Below are 21,913 nucleotides of genomic sequence, written 5' to 3'. Positions count from 1 at the left end.
GTCTAGGTAGGGGGCTCACTAGGTTTTGAGACACAGCTGCAACATTTACTTCAGAATTCAAGATGAATTGTTTTGTTTTATTTTTAAGTTATAATTTGTTGTTAATTTGCCGTTTATCAATTAACATGCCCTTTTACACATTCCTTTACATTTGGCGTCCAACACATAACCAACGTTTTTAATCCAACGTATTTGTTTGTTTTAGGTAAATGTTGATGCATTAAAATATGTAATATATATAAGTAAACTTATAGTAAAAAATATATATCTATTTAAAATAAAATACCTAAAAAAGATCTCAATAAGCTAAATGTCATTTCAGGAACAACAGAGCACAAGCATTTTCTTACTGAAAAGTAGTTTTATTTTGAAAACAAACTTTACAGCCAAGGCACCTATTACAACATTTTATTGACATGCATGTTTAACCAGTTCAACATCATAGATCAGTGCTTGCTCAAGGACCTTGTCCTTATTCTGGCAAATGTCACATAATGCAAATATACAATAAATGCACTTGATGAGAAAAAGGAGAAAAAAAAGAAGAGAATTAATGTCATATTTATAACAAACGTTAAAAATGCACAGCATCCTTTTGGCAAATACATAAAACATAAATAAATTATCAGTAGGCAGGAATGCCGCAGGGAAGAGTTTTTGGGTTTTGACGTTTTTGTTTTTTTGGATCATAATGCTTAGCAACGTAACAAATAAAGAGCATGGTGCATTATGTAAGCTTTTTTCCGCTACAATGTTCTGCGTGAACATCAGTGATGGGTTGGGCATATTCTGAATGCCAATCCCTCTGGAAAATCTTCTGCAGCTGGCTCTGGACGGTTTGCTGGCCCTGCCCCACTGCAGAACCTGTCTGATTCACAACAAGCCCAACCCCTGCCGTCTGGGTGAAGTAATTCTCAGACCAGTTGGAAGTTCCTGTAAAACACAATATAACAATCGATCATTGTAACAGGATTATAAATATGACATTTACTTTATTGCACAACTCATATTCACAGTGCTTCAAAATGTAAACATGGACTGTTTCTGCCGTCAGATTGCAGCAATATGGAAAAGCATGCAGGTGAGAAATTGTGCATGTAGACAGCTAACATACCAATGTAAACGACTCGATCAGTCACCATGTACTTGGCATGGTTGACACGTGCAAACGGAATCCTCTGTTGCTCTCGTGTTGAGGGCACCTCGAAAACTTTCTGTATATTAAAGGGTTATAGGCATTAAATCACCAGTGCTGCCTCAATTTAAATATATATATATATATATATATATTAAATATAAAGAGCAGAGAAACGTACAGTATGAATGTTGCAGCTCAGAGGGGGCTTGTTGAGGACTGACAGAGACTGAAGAAAGACAAACATGGCACCAGGAGAGTGACTCCAGCAACTGACCAACAGCTTCACCTCAACACCTCTGGTACAAGCAGCCTCACGAAGGGCCGAGTCGATGACAGGCCAAAACCTACATGACATTAAAGACATTATACATAAAAATCACGGAAAACAATCTTTCAACTAGTCAAACGAAGCTATTAAACACCACATACATGCACATTTAATACATTTTAAAAATGATTAACTTACTTCAGTTAATGGAATTATTGTTCCCACTAATGTTATTTTAGTATTGAGATACTATTTATTTTTTTTATTAATTTTCAAGTTTCATTTTAGTTAAATTATCAGTAATTTTGTGTTTTTGTCATTTTAATTAGCTATTGATTTGTGTGAATATGAATTTTTATTTCAGTTTTAGTTATTTTAGTATATCGAAATGTCGCTTTGGCTACTAGCTGTTAGTCTAAGTATTTTTAAAGTGCCTCTATTATGCTTTTTTTGGATATTACCTTTCATGTATTGTGTAATATAGCTGTTTGTGAATGTAAAAGGTGTGTTTCAAAGATCAAAGTGCCTAATAAATGTTGTTATTGTCTCCCAAAAGAAAGAACCAATTCTGAATTGACTGAAATGGGTCAATAGTGGTTCCAGTCTTATTAAACCAGTCTTACGAGTCTAGCTCAAACGTCATTGGCTGTCCGCAAACAACGTCTACAAAGACACAAATTTTGGTTCAAATTGTCGGCATGTCGAGAAGACGCTGTTTTCTGCACTTCTATCATGAGGACTCGAGCTGATACGGTAAAACCGACGCCATCTTTACTGTTAGTATCACTGTGTGTCAAGTGCTTAAGAAGGTGCGTTACCAATATGGTAATGGTTGCATGTAAACATATTGTAGGAGAACTCCAAAACTAAATTAGCAACCTTTAAAATAGCATAATAGGGGCACTTTAATATTGTATTTTATTTCAGTTAACGTTTATTTCAATTTTTATGGTTTTAGTTTTACTCAATATCAAATGGTAAAGATTACCGAATGGGCTCCGTGAACTGGGACATGGGAAGGTAGTCCATCACAGACACATAGACGAAGCGCTCAGCATCAGCAATCACTGACAGGATGCTGGAGAGGTCATCAGAACGGCCATATGATGATAAAGGAGGAGGGGAACTCTAAAAGAACAAGTCAAAAATTGCCATGTAAACATTTCAAACATTTCTGCTCACACAAAAAAAATGCATGTTGTGTTTAGAAACAAATGAGAATGAATGATATAGGACATACATAAAGTCCATGCAATGTATTCATTACAAAGCAAATTTTTTTTCAGAAGTGAAAAAGGTGACAACATGACAAAAAGACGACCTTTCTACACAATGCATCAAAAAAAAAACTCATATGGAATGAATGAAAACCAGCCAACACAAAAGAGTCAGAGAATGAGTGGAATTGTGAACAGGTTGAATAAAATGATTGCAAAACATGCAATGAAAAAATATCTATAATGAATATGGTGAACAAAAACAAAGTCAACTTGTGAGAGAAACACAACTCACAGACAAATAGACACGTGCAGGGACACCGTTGAATTTAACAGCTAATGGGTACTTAGAACTGGAGAGGGCGGAGAACCGGCCCGGCCAGAAAGGAGGTAGAGATCCATTCTTCTGAGCTCCAATGTCCCAGTACACGTCAAATATCCGTGAAGCGTCCTGTGCTAGACAGCTGCAGTCTTCCACAGTCACTCCAACCTCTTTCACCTAGTAGAAATATTGACTATATTTTAGCATAAGCATTTATATTTATAGGATTGTTTATTTGGGTTGATGGCCATTTTAGTCTAGTAAACGGCACTGAATAATGAATAAAATAAAAACAAAACAAAATTACATTATGTACATGTCAAGACCCAAGGGCATTGCATGTCAACAGAAACCATCCAATAAGATAATGATATTGATAGATATTGGCTGCGTCCGAAAGCTATCCTATCAAGCAATGACTTTGTAGACAGTTTGTTTGGCACAAAACTGATTCCTGTTTTGCCTGCCTGAGTTCCCTAGGTTGTTAATAAGTTTCACACACTAGCTCTACTGTCACAGAATCGAACACACAGGATTGTGGGATATCGTAGGCAGCAAAGGATAGCATTTTTCAGCTTCCGGACGCAGCCTTGGACTCACCTGGGTGAGAGATCGCCAATCCATGTTCGCGCTCCCTAAATACATATGCTTCTTATCCACAACCCACAGTTTGGTATGCAAAATGCCTCCAGTGATGCTCTGCAGGTCAACTCCCCTGACTTCAGCCCCTGAGAGAAGGCACAAAGCAAGTAAGCCGAAGGGAAAAGGCTGCATAACATCCATTCAAAATCATTCAAGCGTCATGAAGTGCTTCATGCAAATGACATTCTGCTGTACCTGTTGCTACCAGTTCGTCTGTGTCTGCAATGTATGGCTGAGGGGAGTTTACTGCAATCTTCAACTTCACTCCTCTTGGTTCCAGCTGCTTCATTTGGTTGAACACTTTTTTGCCCTATTGAAAAGATAGAAATGAACTGCCTTCCAATATAATCAGAATCAATACTATCCTATTATTATCCGCATCTTATTAGATCATATGCCGATAACAAATGCTCTAAAGCCTAGAGTGCATTATTCTCACTTATGCACAGTAAAATATCCACGGCACAACATACCAGCACAGACGAGGGCTCCGTAAGGCCCATGTCTGAATCTCGGAGTGTGAAATAGAAAGCACCAATGTGGACAGAGCTGTTTGCTCTGTTTAGTAGATTAGTCCAAGTCTCTGAAATGCTTGGCAGGTGTGGCGAGCCGGAAGGGAAGCTGAGGCCCTCTGGGACACTTTCAACAAGAGTGAGCCTGATAAACAACATTTAGAAACACATTTAAACATCTCAAACTCGCTATTTAAATAGTTAAAAATTCTTGAGGACCTGTTTCCTCACCTACAGTCAGAGATGCACGTCTCTTGAGGCATCCAGAAACTTTCCAGACAGTGAAGCTCCAGTTGTGACATCAGGTGTGACATGGATTTAGGGACTCCATACTGCCAGATATGCAATGCGAATCCACCAAAAAGGAGGAGGATGGAGGGCACGAGACAGAAAAGGAAAAAGCTCCTTCCTTTTGTCTGCTAAAACAATATAAAAATCAAATGAAAGACATACTATTTACTTATGCTAGCATCTATCTAACAAGACATATGCAGATATCTGTTAGTGATGAAATTGCTGTATTGTGGCTTTTTCATTTCACATATCCTCTAAAATTCTGTTCTGTCTTTGATGGTAAAACAAATATTTGAAGGCAACTGGACTCAGATACTTCGAATTTGTATATGTATGCAAATCAAAGAGGTCAAATTAGTCCAGAGAAAGACATTCTGCTCTGCAGATATGGCTTGCACTGCAGTATTTTCCTTTCTTACCTGGTATTTTTGTCACATTTTCACATGAAAAAACACCTCAACATTTTAAAAGCAAGACACATTTACTTGAGGAGCAAAACGACTTATTAATTGCGTCTTGTTTTGTATAAAAATGATGTGAGTTTATGATATTTTGTCTTGTTTAAAGCTCAAAAAGGCATAATGTTAAGGGAAAACAAGTTTATTTTTCTTAGCCCATTGGCAGTTATTTGCCATGTTTTAAACAGAAAACTGACTTTATTTTGATAAATCATTAAGAAAACTTAATATATTATGCCTTGTTGATTCTTAAGTAAATATTAATTTAAAAATGTACTGGAAAAAAAGAAAATGATTTGCAGTGATTCCCTTCTTCAGGGTAAATCTATATCTGTTCACTTAGAAAGGTAATGGCATGGCCTTCAACAGGAACAACAATAGTATGCTTGCCTAAGCAAACACCATTATTTTTGCATATTGCATGTAATATAATTCACCTCACCTTTGAGGGTGTGCACGTTTTGGCCTGGGTGTGTTTTGTGGGAATAGTATTGCCAGTTTTGGTTCCCTGTCGTGTTTCTTTAATGCATTTTTTACTATCTAAAGGTTTCTGCATCTTAGCGGTTTCATCCTGACCGCTAAGTGTGGATCCATCACCCTTATCTGAAACAAAGCACTGTTTCACATTGTTCTCTGTGACACGATTTTCTTCTGTCCAATGTGATTGGGAAGCACTTCCTTTTTCCTCACTCAAAGTTTCTTCGCAAGCTTGATCCGAGGCCTCGCGTTGATCATCGGAGGAGCACGAGCTCAGATCCTCTACAACGGCATCCTGTGCCGACATCTGCTCATCTTCTGAGACGGTCTCTGCACTTGCAGTTTCAAATTCAGAAACAGGCTCTACGACGAGATCATTGGTCTCATAGATGTTCCTGAGAGGGGGTCGCTGCAGTGACATGTCATCCTGATCAGAGTCTTTTGTAATCTCAGGCGTTTGATCAAGGGATTGATCTATTTTCGGAGCTAAAAGAGTGGAGGTGTGATCCGAGATATCACCTTCAAAGAGAACATCGGCAAGGCTTGTGGGTAAACGAGCTGATGGGATGGGCAGTGCTTTTTCTCTCCCCCCAGATACTGGCATTTTCCCTCTTCCAGCCTCTGTAGAGCCAGCTTTCTCTTTTTGGCCCTGCTGGCTGGATCCATCCGTCTTCAGTGATGACTCTGCACTCTGGACGGTGACTCGCTTGCGGCCCAGGGAGCTCTGAAAGGTAGGGATGCGGGACAACGGTGGTCTCCCTGCTTTACGGGATTCCTCTCCATCCTCCTTCCTCTCGGATGTTGCTTTCTCATTCGCTTCCTCGTCTATCAATTGTTCTGGTGATCTAAAATACACATCCTCTGGTTCCTATAACATAAGTTCAAAAACATGATATAATGCAAAAACATAACATAATGGGTGCATACACATGTTACATATATATGTAGTTTGTTGTTTGTATACACACACTCTTTACACTTTGGTACATATGTGTATGTTGTTAGCAATTATAAAATGCAAGACTGTATATATATATAGATAGCATAAAGGGTGTATGTATACAAATAATGTATACTTAATTTGTTGTTTGTAGACACTCTTTACACTTGGTTCATACAGTATGTTATTATCATGTATAAAATGCAAAATAATTTAAGATGCAAAGACTGTAGCCAGATAGAATAACGTTAGAAAAATACTGTATAATCAACTCCATATCCCTTGATCTCTAAATGCAAGACTGGTTAACAAGTAAGTAGCAAACCGTTTGTCTAACATTATGCAAGGGCAGTAACGTTAGAAGGTGTGAAACTGAAATGTTTAAACGCTAAAGAAAAAAAGCTGTAACCTTTTTAAACACCAAGCCAAGCAAGTTTGAAACCCTAGTTAGCACGCAAGCTACTCACCATGACCACAGGCGATAACTATTCTCAACTTATCCGTAACGAGTAACTATTTTCAAAAATAAAACGGCAAAAACAAAACGTATGACGATCTGTAGGAGGTGGTAAACTTGTTGTAGGTCCAGGCGATACAGTTGGTAAAGGAGACGGCTGTATCTGTCTGCGACGTGGCTGCAGAATTACAGCTCACACAGTGCGGTACAGTGAAGAAAGGAGAGCGAGAGAAAGAGAGAGCGAGAGAGAGGAAAAAGTGAGGAAGAAAAACCTCGCCTACTAAACACGCGATGAGTTCAGACGTTACAAACCACCTCTGACTCACAGCCTGCGAATCTATACTGACCGCACATCATCAGTGCGACTTACATAACTCTTTTTCATGTTATGAAATGATGAGTTCATCAAATACAGAAGAGTATATATATATATATAACTTAAAAATTTGTTATTTAAACCAAGTTGTTGATTTGCTCGTTTTAATCAGTTCGTGTAATGAAAAGCAGATATAAATCATAATGACAGGAAGGAATGACAGCTGACATGACGGTTATTGATGGCGCAAAATTGAACTAACCGCCGTTTCTCAAGTGGTAGTAGTACCATGGTTGATTGATTGAGGGCTCCCCTACAGGCCAAGTGCGGTAATGCAACGGGCGTTTTTCATGCGTCCTGAAACTTCTACCACTGTAAGCCCGCCCACGCCCAGTACATCGCCTGTAATAGTACAAACCACGCCCACTACATAATGCTTAAATACAGAATACTTCCTAAAAAAAATGAGATGGCGAATCTCTTTGTTCCTCGTTTCCCCTTTTTGAAACTCCTCTGTACCTTTGAGTAAGAGTTTGGTGAGAAAGTGTTTTAAGGACAGCATCGTTACCAATCTTCGTAGTGGGCGTGGTCTTGCATGAGGAGGAAGTCACGTTTGTTTACGTTTGTCATTGCCTGTATGTACCGCGCGATGTCGCCATAGATGAGTCCGTTTGATAACGCAGTGCATAAACTCGAACGGGACTTTAGTGATGAGGGAAAGGATTTATTGGATGTGTCACGGCGATTATATGGTCTTTCGTGGTCATTTGTAAGGTACTGCTGAATTTATTTTTGTCATATTTTAGGGGATTTTTAAAGAATGTGTGTCGCATATTTATGTCAAAAACCGACCTATGAACTACGTTAGCAAATCGATTTTAAACTCTTATCTAGCAACGTTAGCCACACAGCTAGCCACTTTATAACGTTATCAGTCTAAACAAAGTCATTTTGATACAAATGTTTCAGTGTTAGTGAGTTAAAAACTATTAAAATCTGTGCTGTGCACCGTGCGGATGAACAGGTCGAGCGAATAAACAAAAGTCGTGTTGTCATTCGCGACTGTCAAAACTCCCAATCATTCACTGTTACTGTTACTGTTACTGTTACTCTAATGGCTGTTGTCGGATAAAAGATGCTTTTGTTTTCGATGAGGAAGATGTTGTTCTTGACATTCAGTGTCAATTTATGAGTTGATGTAAAACTTGACTGTGCTACTTTAGTTACATTAAACGCTTTCACTTTTATTTCGCAGATCACAGGTTGAAAAGGGACATTCTCACAAAGGACTTTTCAGAAGTGTGTTTTTCTCGTCGTGTAGGTGACAGAATATCACATAATGATTATCATACAAAGACAGTACGGCTGAGTTTGTATTTTTTTTTTGTTATTACCATTTTGCTAATATGATTTACACTGATTTTATACCATTTTAATTTCATTATATTTTGATGCTTTGGTCTATACATTGTTTTGTATCATATTTTTTCTTACATCCATCATCATAATGCACACTTCAGTTCCACCGTCTCCCATGAGGCCAGCCGTGGCCCCATCAGTACAGCTGGGTGTCACGGTTCTCTACGCCTGTCTCTATGGGGGTCTTTTTTTAGTCGTATACATTCAGCTTTGGTTGCTGTTACTCTACCGGCATAAGCGATGGAGCTACCAGAGTATTTTTCTTTTTCTTTGCCTGTTCTGGGCAGCTCTTCGCACAACACTCTTCTCGTTTTATTTCCGTGATGCCCTTGCGGCCAACCACCTGTCCACTCCAGTCTACTGGCTCCTTTATTGCTTCCCAGTGTGCTTGCAGTTTTTTACTCTGAGTCTCTTCAACCTTTACTTTACTCAGGTAAGTCAAGTACAAGTTACATAGAGAAAGATGTTTAATATGTTTCGCTCGGTTGAGAAATCAACCCACTCCCTAATAACAATGTTTCATTTTGACAGGAGTTGCTCAAAGTCAGAAGTGTATTCAACATTGAGCCCAGCAAAGCGCTGTGAGTACATTCACATTCATGCATATCAGTTAGTGCTGTCAAGTGAATAACATCAAATTTAGCTGAGAAATTTTCCCCAAAAGATAGTCTTTATTGTGTTAAATAAGAAAAACATCAAATAGTTATTATAAAAAGTAGATTTAGAATGAAATATTTTACATATTCAACATAGAATTTATTACACATAAACCTTTAAGGTTTCAACAGCCATGATTTTTTTCAGAAGCTGCATCTGAATTGGTATTTAGATATATTTACAGACCAAAACAGTTTGGTTACCAACATTCTTCAAAATATCTTGTCATAAATAGTCATACAGGTCAACAAAAAAGTCATACAGGTTTGAAACAACATGAGGGTGAGTAAACGTAAATAAACATAATTTTCATTTTTGGGCAAAATCTTTTTATACACGTTATTTTTTCGTAACTAATTAAATTAACACGTTAAATCTACAGCCTTAATATTAATGGATATCATTTGTTTAATGAGAATTGTATGGAAGCTTGTTTCTGCCACAGAATAAAAACTAAAAAACGGTAATTGAGACTTTTTGTCTCACAATTCAGATTTATTTTCCTCAGAATTGCAAGTTTATGTCTCACAATTCTGGGGGGAAAATAGGCAAAATTGCGAGATATAAACTTGGATTTGTTTTTCTCATAATTGCGAGTTTTGTAACTCGTAATTCAGAAATTTTCTTGCGATACCGAGTTAAATCTCACAATTCTGACTTTATTTCTCAAAATTCCGAGTTCATGACTTTATAACTTACAATTGTGAGTTTATATATCTCGCAGTTGTGAGGAAAAAGTCAGAATTGCGAGTTTATTTTTCAATTGCAAGTTATAAAGAATTGCGAGATAAAAAGTTGCGATGACCTTATGATTTAAGTGGCAGAAACAAGTTTCCCAGGAACTGTGTGTTTGTGTGTGAACTTTGACTCCCAGACTGGCGGCTCGGTGTGTGTACGCCACCATGAGTGCCGTCTTCCTGTGCGTCAACATAGTTTGCGCAAGCCTCGGAGAGCATGGAGGTTCTGGTGTAGCTGGTGAAAACACTTGGAGGCTGGTTTTGCTTCGGGTTCTGGTTAATGACCTACTGTTCATTCTGGAAGCTGTGTGTCTGGCCACATCTCTGCTCCTGTTAACTCGGTTCTCGCCCACCACCACCACCCCTTATCTACGCAGTAAGGTACATACTTTGCAAGGACTTGAGCTCAAATGGTAGTCGCAATCTATTTGACTTGTTTAATCTGAAATATTCTGATGTAGTTTATGGTACTCTGGATAACAGTGTCTGCTAAATACCTACTCAAGATTACTCAAGATTAAATCTCTGTTGCTGTTCATGATAAACAAGACAAACTTTGGTATGTTTGATTATATCCAGCTGTGTTGTGTTGGCAGGGGCTTTGCCGGACTGTGGTGTTGGGGGCCGGTGTGATCTTGCTCTTCTCTAGCAGGGCTTGCTACAATCTTGCAGTGCTGTTTTTGTCTCAGAATCATAAAGTCGAGGCTTTTGACTATGACTGGTACAACATTTCTGACCAGGTGGGCAGTTGCACTTGGTTGGTTGCTAATGAAAGGGTATTTCTCTCACTGGTCAGTTTGTGATGGTTGCGTGTTCTTCTCAAAGGCTGACCTTCAGAGTGAACTTGGAGAGAGAGGCTACATTATCTTTGGAGCAGTTCTTTTCATTTGGGAGCTGCTACCTACCGGCCTGCTCATTCTCATCTTCAGAGTTCGCCAGCCTCCTCAAGAAAAGGTCTTTATCTTTTATTTTTGCTCATACACTACTGGTAACCCTCTGGTACTCTTTGGGCAGTTTTGACTGAAAAATGTGATTTTTTTTTTTTTTTTTTACTTCATGGTGCGAAACTTGGTAAAGGTTTTGGCACTTGCTTTGTGAACTAAAAAATAAATAAATCATGGACATGATTTGAAAACGTGCAAAAAATAGTCACACTTGCACTTCTCACATTGAAAAATGTCCGCATTGGAAATGAATGGGAAATTAATTTCTAGTGGAAACTTTTGGTACTGCGCCCAAATAAATCTAAAAAAGCTTTTTTTATTTTTAGATATCAACCTCAAATTTGGAACACAACTTGTTTTGATTTATGGCGTTTAATTTCTCGCCGATCTAGAGTAAAACGTGTTTTGGAAAATAGTTGAAATTGTGTTTTTGTGCATTTTTCATAACTATAAATGTAAAATTCTATAACTTTTTTTTTTTTCACTTCAGCAATAATCTGTCCCGTGTCTTTAAAAGAAAAAAGTCCAAGATTAAGTCTGTGTTCCACAGCATTCAAGATTCATGACAGTTTAAGTTGGAAATTTCATTTTCAGGTCTATGCTCAAAAAGTTAATAAATGGATTATAACAACCGCATTTTAAGTGCCATAAAATCCCAAAAAACAAAATATTAAAGGAACACTCCACCATTTTTTGAAATAGGGCTTATTCACCTTCTTTCCTACATTTAGATAGGTGGGCAAATGCATTTTTGTCTCAGTGCATGCATTGTTTTAATTTGACAGGGTCGGCGCTAGCTTAGCTTAGCATAATGAATGGAATCCTTTGTTGCCAGCTAGCATGTCCTGAGTAAAAGTAATATAAAAAATAAAAAAAAACACCTAATTACTTCTTTTGGCCTGCGTATTCACAACGAGTACAAATAGCGATGCAGATTAACACTTGGCGATTTCCTAGGCAGATATTGACTTATATGTTAAGGACTATATTAGGGGGAAGCACAGGCGAAGCACTGCTACTTGGGCGTGATATCTCTGCGCCCAAGTAGCAGTACTTCGCCTGTGCTTCCCCCTAATATAGTCCCAAGTCAATATCTGCATAGGAAATCGCCTAGTGTTAATATGCATCGCTATTTGTACTCGTTGTGAATACGCAGGCCACAAGAAGTAATTAGGTGTTTATTTTTTATTTTTTTATATTACTTTTATTCAGGACATGCTAGCTGGCAACAAAGGATTCCATTCATTATGCTAAGCTAAGCTAGGGCCGACCCTGTCAAACTAAAACAATGCATGCACTGAGACAAAAATGCATTTGCCCACCTATCTAAATGTAGGAAAGAAGGTGAATAAGCCCTATTTCAAAAAACGGTGGAGTGTTCCTTTAAATAAAAAACATTATCAAACTAAAATATAGTACATTCATATCATTGAAATAAATAAAAAAATGTAGGTAAATTTTGACCACCACACGAAGAACACCAGAGGGTTAAAAAGTTCAGAGGCAGAAAGATTTTTTTTTTTATTAATACTTTTACTCTTCAAAGATGCTTTAAATTGATCAGATGTGACGGTAAAGACATTTATAATGTTACAAAAGATTTCTATTTCAAATAAATGTTCTTTTGAACTTTATATTCATTAAAGCATCCTGAAAAAACGTATTACTGTTTCCACACAAAGATTAGCCGTTTTCAACATGGATAATAATAAGAAATGTTTCTTGAGCAGCAAATCAGCATATTAGAAGGATTTCTAAAGGATCATGTGACACTGAAGACTGGAGTAATGATGCTGAAAATTCAGCTTTGCATCACAGAAATAAATTACATTACAAAATATATTCACATAGAAAACAGTCATTTTGAATTGTAATAATCTTTCACAATATTGCTGTTTTTACTTTATCAAATAAACATAGTTTTGCTGAGCATAAGAGACTTCTTTCATTAAGAAACCTTACATACCCCAAACTTTTTAACAGTAGTGTACATTTTCTGTATTTCTGTATTTGACAAAAAAGACTGAAAAGCAAACTAGTTTCGCATCTGCCAATAACTTTTTTTTTATATATATATATATATATATATATATATACATACATATATATGCATTAAATGTTGGCTTCCTGTATTTACACAAAAAAAAAAGGTTTGATCTAATGACTTTTTTTAATCCTCACAAAATCTAAAAATGTATTGCAGTTGATTCATTAAATGTATGAAATGCGTTTTTAATAAAATAATAGGTCTGAGCGTCATTGACATGTTTGCTTTGTTGTTTATTTCAGAACTGCAGCCCGGCCATGTGCAACACACAAGCCTCACAGTCATATTTCTTTGATGATCCTCGAGGAATGGATGATGGCATGGCTTCTCTCTGGAGCCACAGTATCAATCCTCATAGCAGGTAGTGTGTTCATCAGGCTTTGACTATTACAACTCAAGATACTTGACGTTAATGGGATCAGTTGTGATACAGTGATTAAAAGCGAGTGTCTGCACCAACAGCTGGTTTGGGTCGAGCGAGACGACTCCACTCCTCTTCAACAGGAGCGACCAGATCAACCAACACCACTCGCTTTACTCCACTCCACAGACCTGACCGCTACGCACAGCTGCAGAGATCTTCCTCTGACCTTCTCAGGCAATAGCACAGCATTACCTCTTCCTGTTGAGTAGCTCAATAGGTTTGTTTGCACTAACATGCATCAGAAGCATCTATACTTCTGAAATTGCACCTTGACTTTTTAAAGCTGAGCACAATTAGACTAGATGCTCATGATAAAAGGGACCAGATAATGATTTTACTACGATTTAAAAGAGTTATAACCACATTTATCTTTTTATCATTCATGAGATATTCTTTGAAATGTATTAACAGATGGTTTTTTTTGGTGTGTGTGTGTGTGGGATATGGTGACCTTCCATTTCAAATGGTGCATATGGAAGCAATACATTTGGAACTTTGTGCTCTGATATTTGCCAATTTACTTTAATAAAAAACTAATTTAACATTTTCATTTTTAACTTGTTTTTATTACATATTTATGTATTGTCGGAATTTCAGTAAAGACTAATACTCTGACTTTAGAAACTGAATATTATAACTCATTTGACCATTTGTGATGTCATGAAAACATAGTAATCTTATCTGATTAACAATTTTAATATTACCTTAGGTTAATGCTCATTATTAGGACTCTATTAGGCTAATTTGTTTCTCTTTTTGTTAAGACTATAAACTGAATTTACACTGCAAAAGAACAGCATTTAGATACACGATATATCAGAAACCATATTGTTATCGGCCGAGACATGTTCATTTTTAATGTTTATCGTTATCGGCTAAGAAATAAAAGCCGATAAATAATGGATAGTTATTTCCTTCAGCTGAGACACTTAAGATACACACTGTTCGCCCTGATGTTTTTGAAGTCTGTCATATAGTTTATTGTGCAGTATGTACATATCCTCCTATTAAAACACTTTATACATTATGTACATGAACTTAATTTACTCATATTTGGTTCACGGTCATCTTTTACCCACAACCAAAGTAGACCTAAGAAAACAAAATCTATTATGTAGAGCTAGAAATAATGAAAATACACAAAGAAGGGGAAAACATCAAATTTTAAGGGCACATGAGAAATCCACAGACCTTGTTGATCCTCTGAGAAACAGAAATCACATTCAGAGAGGAAAGTCTCACCAATACTCGATTCAATAGTCACGGCTGACCCTCAAGGTGCAAGGTTTTTTTTTTTTATCCTTTAAATCTTCACGCATGGTTACCCAGAAACCAGTTCTCTACCCGAGTCTTCTGTACACGCGACAATGACAAATCCTCCATACACTGGGAAGTGCCTTGATGTGCCACATTTAGATAACATCTAAGAACACGTGAACTTTCCTCAGATAATCTGACATCTCAACATGACAAGTGCCCAAAAAGTCCATAAGAAGCGTTTCTACGGTCATGTATTTAAGCATCACATCATCAGTGGTCGGGAGTGGGCGTGGTCTCCAGTTTACGGAGGCGACGCCGTCTCAACTCGGCGGCGCTCGGCTCGCCGTCTTCATCTCCCTCCATCCCGTCTTTGTCCTCCTCTGTGGTCGAGTCTGGTCGAGAAAAGCCTGTAGCTCCATTCACAGATTCACCTAGGAACAAGAGAATACAATGACTCTGGTACTAACATGCGGCCCAGGCGCCTGGTAGCCAATTGGCTACATAGTAAAAAAAAAAAAAAATTATATATATATATATACTATGTGTTTCAGATATTATGACTGCACATTTCACTGGCAGTCATGCTGTGTATCAGGGGGCATGTCAATTCAAATATTACTCTTTTTATACAATATTAGCTTAGTCATTCAGAAAGTTGTGGCATTATTTTTCTTTCTTCCACTCACCGCTCTGAGCCTCGTTCTCCTGACTGGGGGTTTCCGTGTTGCCCGGGGAGGGTGAGGACTCCACGTTCGCTGATGCACTCGTCTCACCAGTGTTGGTTTCTGATCTTGGCGGACTAAACAGGAAGTTTAGAAAAAACTGAAATCCCCGTGTTTTTTGAGGTAGGAACTGGATGTGCCACTCTCTATCAAACCTTAATCAACACTTGCATACCTTAACGTAGCCACCGTGCTGAGGTAGTGGTGAATGTTGAGCATGGCGGCATCCAGCAATGTGTGGATGTTGTGAAGGCACTGCAACCTGGCTTCCAAACCTCGCCTGCCCTCCTGCTCCAGTTCTCTGAGCTCAGCCTCTGACATGGTGGACAGAGTTGATGGTGGCGGTGGCATGGATGACACTATAGAGAACACAGTTTACTCAAATATCTGACCTGGAAGGTTTCTAAAGCATTTATTCTACATGAAGTTTTATACAACAAGAAAGCATTTTGACCACTCTGACATACTAAAAGGCGGAGGTGGAGGCATCGGCAGCCATGGAGCTGATGGGAAAGGTGGCGGCATGGAAAAGGGGAATCCTGGGATAGCTCCAGGAGCAGCAGAGGCGCTGTCTGCAGTCGGCTGAGTTGAGCTGCTGGCTCCTGATTCTACATGACAGATGGTGAGAATTTTTAATGAGAATCATGGGTATTCTACATTTTCACAGGGAGGTAGAACAGATGCGCACCTGATCCCTGAGCTCCATCGGTACTGGTCTGTGGCGTGTCAGTAGCTGCCTGTGCACCAGGGGCAGCAGCAGGAGGAGGAGGAGGTGCGCCAGGGAAGGGACCCCAAAATGGAAACAGCCCCGGAGGAAACTGAGGCATCATACCTGGAGCAACTGCACAGAAGTGTAGGCATACAATCTCAATCAGCAATCTCAAAACAGCCAAATATCAGCAGATTAACCGGCCTGGTCTTACCATTGACAGGTGGAGGTACGGGGGCATTAGCAGGAGCCGCAGGGGCAGGTGCTTGCGCAGGAGCTGGGGCTGGATTCTGGTTTGGCTGGGATGCTCGGAGGACATCCATACGACAGGTGGGACATGTCTGCTGTCTTTGGAACCATGAGCGAAGGCAACTACAATGAGAGGAAAAGACCCTTTAAAATATGCATGCAGATATCAACACCAAAGGAACTGAGATGTGTCAATCAGTGGACATGAACCTTGAGTGAAAGATGTGGTTGCACGGCAGTTTCTTGGCTCCAGTCACCATCTCTTCTCTGCAAATGATGCACACATTGTCGGTGGCTTGCAAGTCTTCAGGGGTGGCATCAGGATAGCTGTGACAAAGCATGGCAACCAAGCATTTTGAGAAATACTCAGAAAACTATGAATACACTCTCAACATATTAAAAACGGCACAATATTAAGAAAAAGACTAAATATACAATAAAAAACGATTTAATTTTTCCACAAAAAAAAAAAATAAGCGGCATAAAATTATAAAAACATTAAATACACAATAAAATAAACACTTTTTTTCTAAACAAAAAGAAAAAAATTCAAATGAAGAAATTAAAAATACTAAAAACATTTGTCAATTAATAAAATAGATGAATAATAAAATAAAACTTTAAAAGTATATTTCATATTAAAAGATATGTTAGAGAAACACTCACAGAGTATTCATATTACAAATGGCTCGTCGAGACATGATGGCGTCCGTTACCGCCTTCTTGAATTGCCTGATGAAGACAAACATTTGGCACATGACAAAAGAATAAAGACAAGCTAGACAGCTGTTCATAGCTGGAATCTGATGATGTATCACTCACCTCATTGCGAGATACATGGGCCGAATGGCAAACAGAGGGAAGGTGTGCACTTTTATCATTATGGTCATGAACGCCATGTACAGAAGCACCTTGATGAATCCTGAAGGATAAATATAATATCAGTCAGTCTGTAAATGGGCTCATCCCATGCTCTGGTTCTCTAGGCCGTACCTGTAAAGAGCTCTGTGTACAGCATGTAGACAGCTTTATTGTCCCATGGATTCTCACTCTGCAGATCAACTGTGTGTAAGGTGTACTTGATGAAGGTCGTGAGGACCATAGTCATCAGAATCGCATACTGAAAGAAATGCAGCATTCATTTTACAGTAAAGTCTATGGCAACTCTAGTAGTATAAAATATGTTCTGATTTCTAAATTGCTCAACTTCATCAAGTTATGGGCCACCATGTGAGAAAGTTTAGGGTCAATGGGCCTTTCAATGATATTAATGAAATTCAGTTTAGCAGGATCTCACTCAAGCGAAGACATAATAAAACTAGAATTAAATTGATGTTCACCTCAAATCCAAAAACCAGCTGCACTGATGCCCCTCTTGTTATAATGCTGTGACACGCATGATTGACAAACAGAAAGTCTAACACTCCCAGCAACACCATTAGAGCTGTACCAGAAAAAAAAGAACAGTAGTGACACGCTCATGAAATGATGCAATACCACAAACACAGTGTCTCCAAATAAGGTCAAATGCTTTCAAATTTTAAATGCAGGTGCAGCTCAAAAAATTTGCATGTCAAAAAAAAAAAAGACTTGGTAAAGAAGTTTCATAAATAAAAAGGAAGTAAGAGATATACTGGTGCTAACCAGCAAACCATAATGTACTCACAGAGAACTCTGAAGTGGAAGACCCATGAGATATTTGGACTCCTTTCCATCTAAAAGATTAAATAGAAACATTAGAATCAAAAATGTATATGTATATATATATATATATATATGGGCTGTCACTAATAAATATTTGATAGAGTAATTGGTCGATTATTTTTGAGGCAATAATTTTTGGTTCAAATAAAGGATCAAAAGTAAGTAATCATATGCTTTTATAGAACAAAACATATTATAATATACATAATATAAACAATCAACTTGTGTATATTGTAATAAAACAAATGCCTGCAGAGGAGGCCAACGGACTGGTGTTGTTACGAGTCCTGAAAAGTGAAGCCAGAGCGTCTCGACCGCCCCCCAGCTTGCTGGATGCAGTATAGCTCATAAACCCCGCCATATTTTTTCCAAATATGGTTTCTGTCATTTTAGGCTGTTTTTATCACGCTGATGTTAAATAAGTTTGGGTTTAGTTAGTTATTTGATGCTATAAAAACGGGGATGTGACTTCTGAGTGAATCTTTTTTTACAATCTATGGTTGTTACACTTTACAGCATGACAAAATCCTTGTTTAATATTTGCCAAACAACATTTAGTTTTTAATATTTGGTCACTTCTTTACGATAGAAATGCAATTCCTTGAACAAGAATATGTGGACATCAAAACATGCAAACTTGGCGTGGGTTTAAGCTTTTATTTTGAAATCGCGATGATCAGGTTGCATATTTAGAAACATATTGATGTATTCTCCTGTGTTGGCGTAGGTTTATAAATTATTCACCTTACAAATTGGATTAAACGACGCACATTGCGTTCCCAGACGATCGTTTTAAGCGACCCAAACTCATAGTATATACTGAGATGGACTTTGAGACGTGCTCCACACATGCAAATGATAACAGTTCATGTGGAGCAGCATTTACTGTGAACAGAGCCGCTCTGAGCCGTAACTTACACGCATGTAAATAATTAAAGCGCATAATATATATTAAACCCGCAGGCGTATATTTAATTGAATCACATCCAAAAATTGTGACAGCCCTATATATATTGTATATAAAATGTAACATTTCAATATTCACTCACAAAATCCACCCTGTCTTCAGCCAGCCAATGGAAGCACTTGAGGAAAAGCAGCAAAGTGAAAAGGGCCACAAAGCGAGGGGAGAAATCATCCCTGAAGACTGTAAAGGCCAAGCAGGTCTCCGTCACTGCATACCAGGAGCGTTCAATCAGGTGCTAAAAAATATAAAGAATATAAAAATGAGAACGACAAAAATAAAAATACAAATTGCCCTTGCACACGTTGTACATTTAGACACCAACCTCCATTTCAGCAGCTCTTAGTTGCCCGAAAAAGACCTTCCGCATAAATTTCCCCAAAAGGAAAACCAACACGAAAGCCTGAATGTATAAAACCTGTCAAAGAAAAAGTACAGAGTTTAGTGTCCACCTGTCTTACCACCAACATTTGATACTGAATAAACCAACGGCGACTTACTGCCATACTAGGACTGCTTTTAGTGAGGTACACCACAGTCGGGTAGAACTGGTGCTTGAGGAAGTAGGCATGGGCAATGACTGTACCAGTCAGCGCCAAACTGATGGTCGTCACAAGAGTGGCTCGCACCATCTTGCACTGCTCTCAAAAAGCACATGAGCTTCAGAATCAATGATGAGGACAAGTGACATTTCATGACACTCAAACAAACACCAGCATATTTACAACATTCGGCTGCAGGAGGAAAATCTGAGCACACCTCCTCCCCCACCGGCAAACATATTTTATCAAATAAAAAATATTTGATATTGCAATAATATACACTATTGTACTGTAAAAAAAAAAAAAAACAGAGTATTTCATAATCACGATGATAATAATACATTATATTATAATAACAATGTTATAATAAAAGTATTAATTGAATTGTTATAAATAATTAGAAACAGAACAACAGTGATATTATAATTCTAACATTTATGGTTAATTTCTTTGTTTTCAAACGTTAAACCACTGAGTTTTTATTTTGGCTAAAAAACGCAGATAGACTTTATTGCTTCTCTTTGTTGACAACAACAGATTTATAAATGGTTCTCATTAATTCCCAGATGCAAATTATAAGCGACTCAAACACACAGCACTTGCAGAGTAAGCTTTTACTGTGAATCAAAACTGAAAACACAGTGATGTTACAAGAACTTTAAAAACATGCAGCAGACTATGTGTTTACCGGGATGCCAACTTTTGAGTTCAGCTTGGAGTGAGAAGTCATGGGCTTGTGATTCGATTTCGATGTTGATTCAATATCTATTCATTTGGATATACATGGATATAGTACTTTCATTTTTCTCAAAGGAAAAAAAATCTAATGCTGGAAACTACACATGGCACCCTGTCAGCTGGTACATTATTGTTAAAAGATTAAAGGGATAGTTGGGACCCAAAAATGAAAACTCTGTCATCATTACATATATATTTTGAAGAATGTTGTTGGTAACCAGAGAACTGATGCACCCATTGAGTCATTACTGTCTAGTTGCCAACATTCTACATAATATATTATTTTGTGTTCAAAAGAAGAAAGAAATGTATACAGGGTTGGAACAACATGATTATGATTTGTATACAATTGCATAAGGACGTTTTTATAATAATATATGATAATACATTTGAATGGTATTACAGTAAAATATATAATAAATATGTAATAAAGTGCATTTTTGGGCAAAATGCTCCTCTCTAGACTAACTATACAGTTTATGAACAGCGAGTGAATGGCTTTTTGTGAGGTAAATGAAAGTACCTGACGAAATGTTTACAAGCTGTTTTATCCATGGTTAAAACACTGATTGAGCTATTACATGAGCCATGTCAGATGATATATTTGTACGATTTCCTGCGACATACCCTCTGATATTAATTCATGTTTATTTTGTACCGTAACTAGTTGTTAAGAGTAAGAGATGATCGGTTCAAGTGAGCTACCGCTTGAGAACAGTCAACAATACTAAAACCCGTATAAATATGGTAACATTACATGCCTCAAATAGACATTTCTAGTAAACTGAAGTGAAAGTAAGGGCCCAAATTACAGTAGTATGCATATGCATAAACTAGGCATGTTTTAAATGTTACTAAAAGCAGAAATGACTAAAATTACTCTTTAGTTACATTGTATTTTGTTTGTCTTTATAACACTTAACTTAGCTGCAGGCTGTTTGAAAACAGCACCCATTACATTACTGACCGGTTACATGAATGCTACGAAAGACAGTATGACAGTTATTATTAATCTACGACACAGATAATAAATACTAACTAAATCCGCCAAGACGTGTTTTAATAACCCGACCATATGCTGGCAAGTATGAACTGGCCGACTAGCTAAAAGCAGTCAGCACTGAGATGACACGAACTGTGTCTTACCTACAGCCGCAAGAATCCGCTATTTCTGCTTTAGAGAGATTACCTCTTTTGCGTTGTTCTTCTTATGACAGCGTCGTGCTTCTATCCTTCCATCTAAAGCAATCTTGTCGCTTCCAAACTCCTGTAGCCACGGCTACGTGTTTATTTTTCGTTGCTCTCGAGAAAGGCCACCTCACTTCCGGCGAGAGCTCATTCCTGCCAGTAGAGTGAAGACAGCACAGCAGCTTTGAGACTGCTGAACCGAGCGCTATGGTTACGCCTACAAGAGTTTCCATTTCAAAATAAAAGCATATCAACGGTCACCAGTCCAACTAGCCAAGTTCGCATTCAGCCAGGAATGAATTAATCAATAATTCAACAGATATAAACGAACATAAAAAGGTTAAATAAAAACATTAAAATACTTACTATTATTAAAACATTTTACAGCATTATTTTCAAACATAAAATTGTTTAGGTATTGGACTTTGATCAAATTTAATACAAATGCTTGCTTACTTCGCCCATATTTGCATTTATGTAGACCTATAATAAATTTAGCTGATAAAAGTAGCAGATTAATTAAATAATATTCCTTATGATAGTACGTCATAAGTGTGTGGGGGGGGGG

At 37.8% G+C, this 21,913-nt stretch overlaps 3 protein-coding genes across 6 annotated transcripts; 1 reads left to right on the top strand and 2 right to left on the bottom strand.

The window, feature by feature from the left end:
• Window positions 1-348: 348 nt before the first annotated feature.
• Window positions 349-7,114, bottom strand: pld7 (phospholipase D family, member 7). 2 transcript variants are annotated; one of them, XM_084431041.1, is made up of 11 exons: window positions 6,736-7,114; window positions 5,294-6,196; window positions 4,331-4,515; window positions 4,061-4,244; window positions 3,783-3,897; window positions 3,546-3,673; window positions 2,919-3,122; window positions 2,395-2,534; window positions 1,317-1,482; window positions 1,115-1,214; window positions 349-933 (listed from the first exon to the last, which is right to left on the bottom strand). In XM_084431041.1, the coding sequence occupies exons 1-11, from the start codon at window positions 6,736-6,738 to the stop codon at window positions 728-730; spliced, it is 2,334 nt and encodes a 777-aa protein (XP_084287167.1). In that variant the 5' UTR covers window positions 6,739-7,114; the 3' UTR covers window positions 349-727. The 2 variants fall into 2 exon arrangements, with proteins under 2 accessions (XP_084287167.1, XP_084287166.1); XM_084431040.1 differs by having other exon boundaries at window positions 4,331-4,518; window positions 6,736-7,083.
• Window positions 7,115-7,593: 479 nt separating this feature from the next.
• On the top strand, window positions 7,594-13,819 carry gpr137 (G protein-coupled receptor 137). Of its 2 annotated transcripts, XM_084430809.1 has the most exons (9): window positions 7,594-7,815; window positions 8,297-8,358; window positions 8,748-8,893; window positions 8,992-9,041; window positions 9,992-10,235; window positions 10,451-10,594; window positions 10,680-10,808; window positions 13,088-13,206; window positions 13,308-13,819. In XM_084430809.1, exons 1-9 carry the CDS (start codon window positions 7,703-7,705, stop codon window positions 13,399-13,401), a joined length of 1,101 nt encoding a protein of 366 aa, XP_084286935.1. In that variant the 5' UTR covers window positions 7,594-7,702; the 3' UTR covers window positions 13,402-13,819. The 2 variants fall into 2 exon arrangements, with proteins under 2 accessions (XP_084286935.1, XP_084286934.1); XM_084430808.1 differs by lacking the exons at window positions 7,594-7,815; window positions 8,297-8,358 and having other exon boundaries at window positions 8,419-8,893.
• Window positions 13,820-14,414: 595 nt separating this feature from the next.
• Window positions 14,415-21,545, bottom strand: syvn1 (synovial apoptosis inhibitor 1, synoviolin). 2 transcript variants are annotated; one of them, XM_084430806.1, is made up of 16 exons: window positions 21,347-21,545; window positions 19,378-19,515; window positions 19,203-19,295; window positions 18,963-19,115; window positions 17,876-17,924; window positions 17,550-17,653; window positions 17,203-17,329; window positions 17,032-17,131; window positions 16,876-16,941; window positions 16,420-16,536; window positions 16,175-16,332; window positions 15,940-16,092; window positions 15,719-15,859; window positions 15,427-15,610; window positions 15,216-15,328; window positions 14,415-14,960 (listed from the first exon to the last, which is right to left on the bottom strand). In XM_084430806.1, exons 2-16 carry the CDS (start codon window positions 19,507-19,509, stop codon window positions 14,800-14,802), a joined length of 1,851 nt encoding a protein of 616 aa, XP_084286932.1. In that variant the 5' UTR covers window positions 19,510-19,515; window positions 21,347-21,545; the 3' UTR covers window positions 14,415-14,799. The 2 variants fall into 2 exon arrangements, with proteins under 2 accessions (XP_084286932.1, XP_084286933.1); XM_084430807.1 differs by having other exon boundaries at window positions 21,304-21,503.
• Between the last annotated feature and the right edge of the window lie 368 nt (window positions 21,546-21,913).

Source organism: Rutilus rutilus (genome assembly GCF_951802725.1).
Source record: "Rutilus rutilus genome assembly, chromosome: 14".
Taxonomy (NCBI): domain Eukaryota; kingdom Metazoa; phylum Chordata; class Actinopteri; order Cypriniformes; family Leuciscidae; genus Rutilus; species Rutilus rutilus.
The sequence above is the reverse complement of the archived record's forward strand: the minus strand, read 5'-3'. Positions and strand labels throughout refer to the sequence as shown.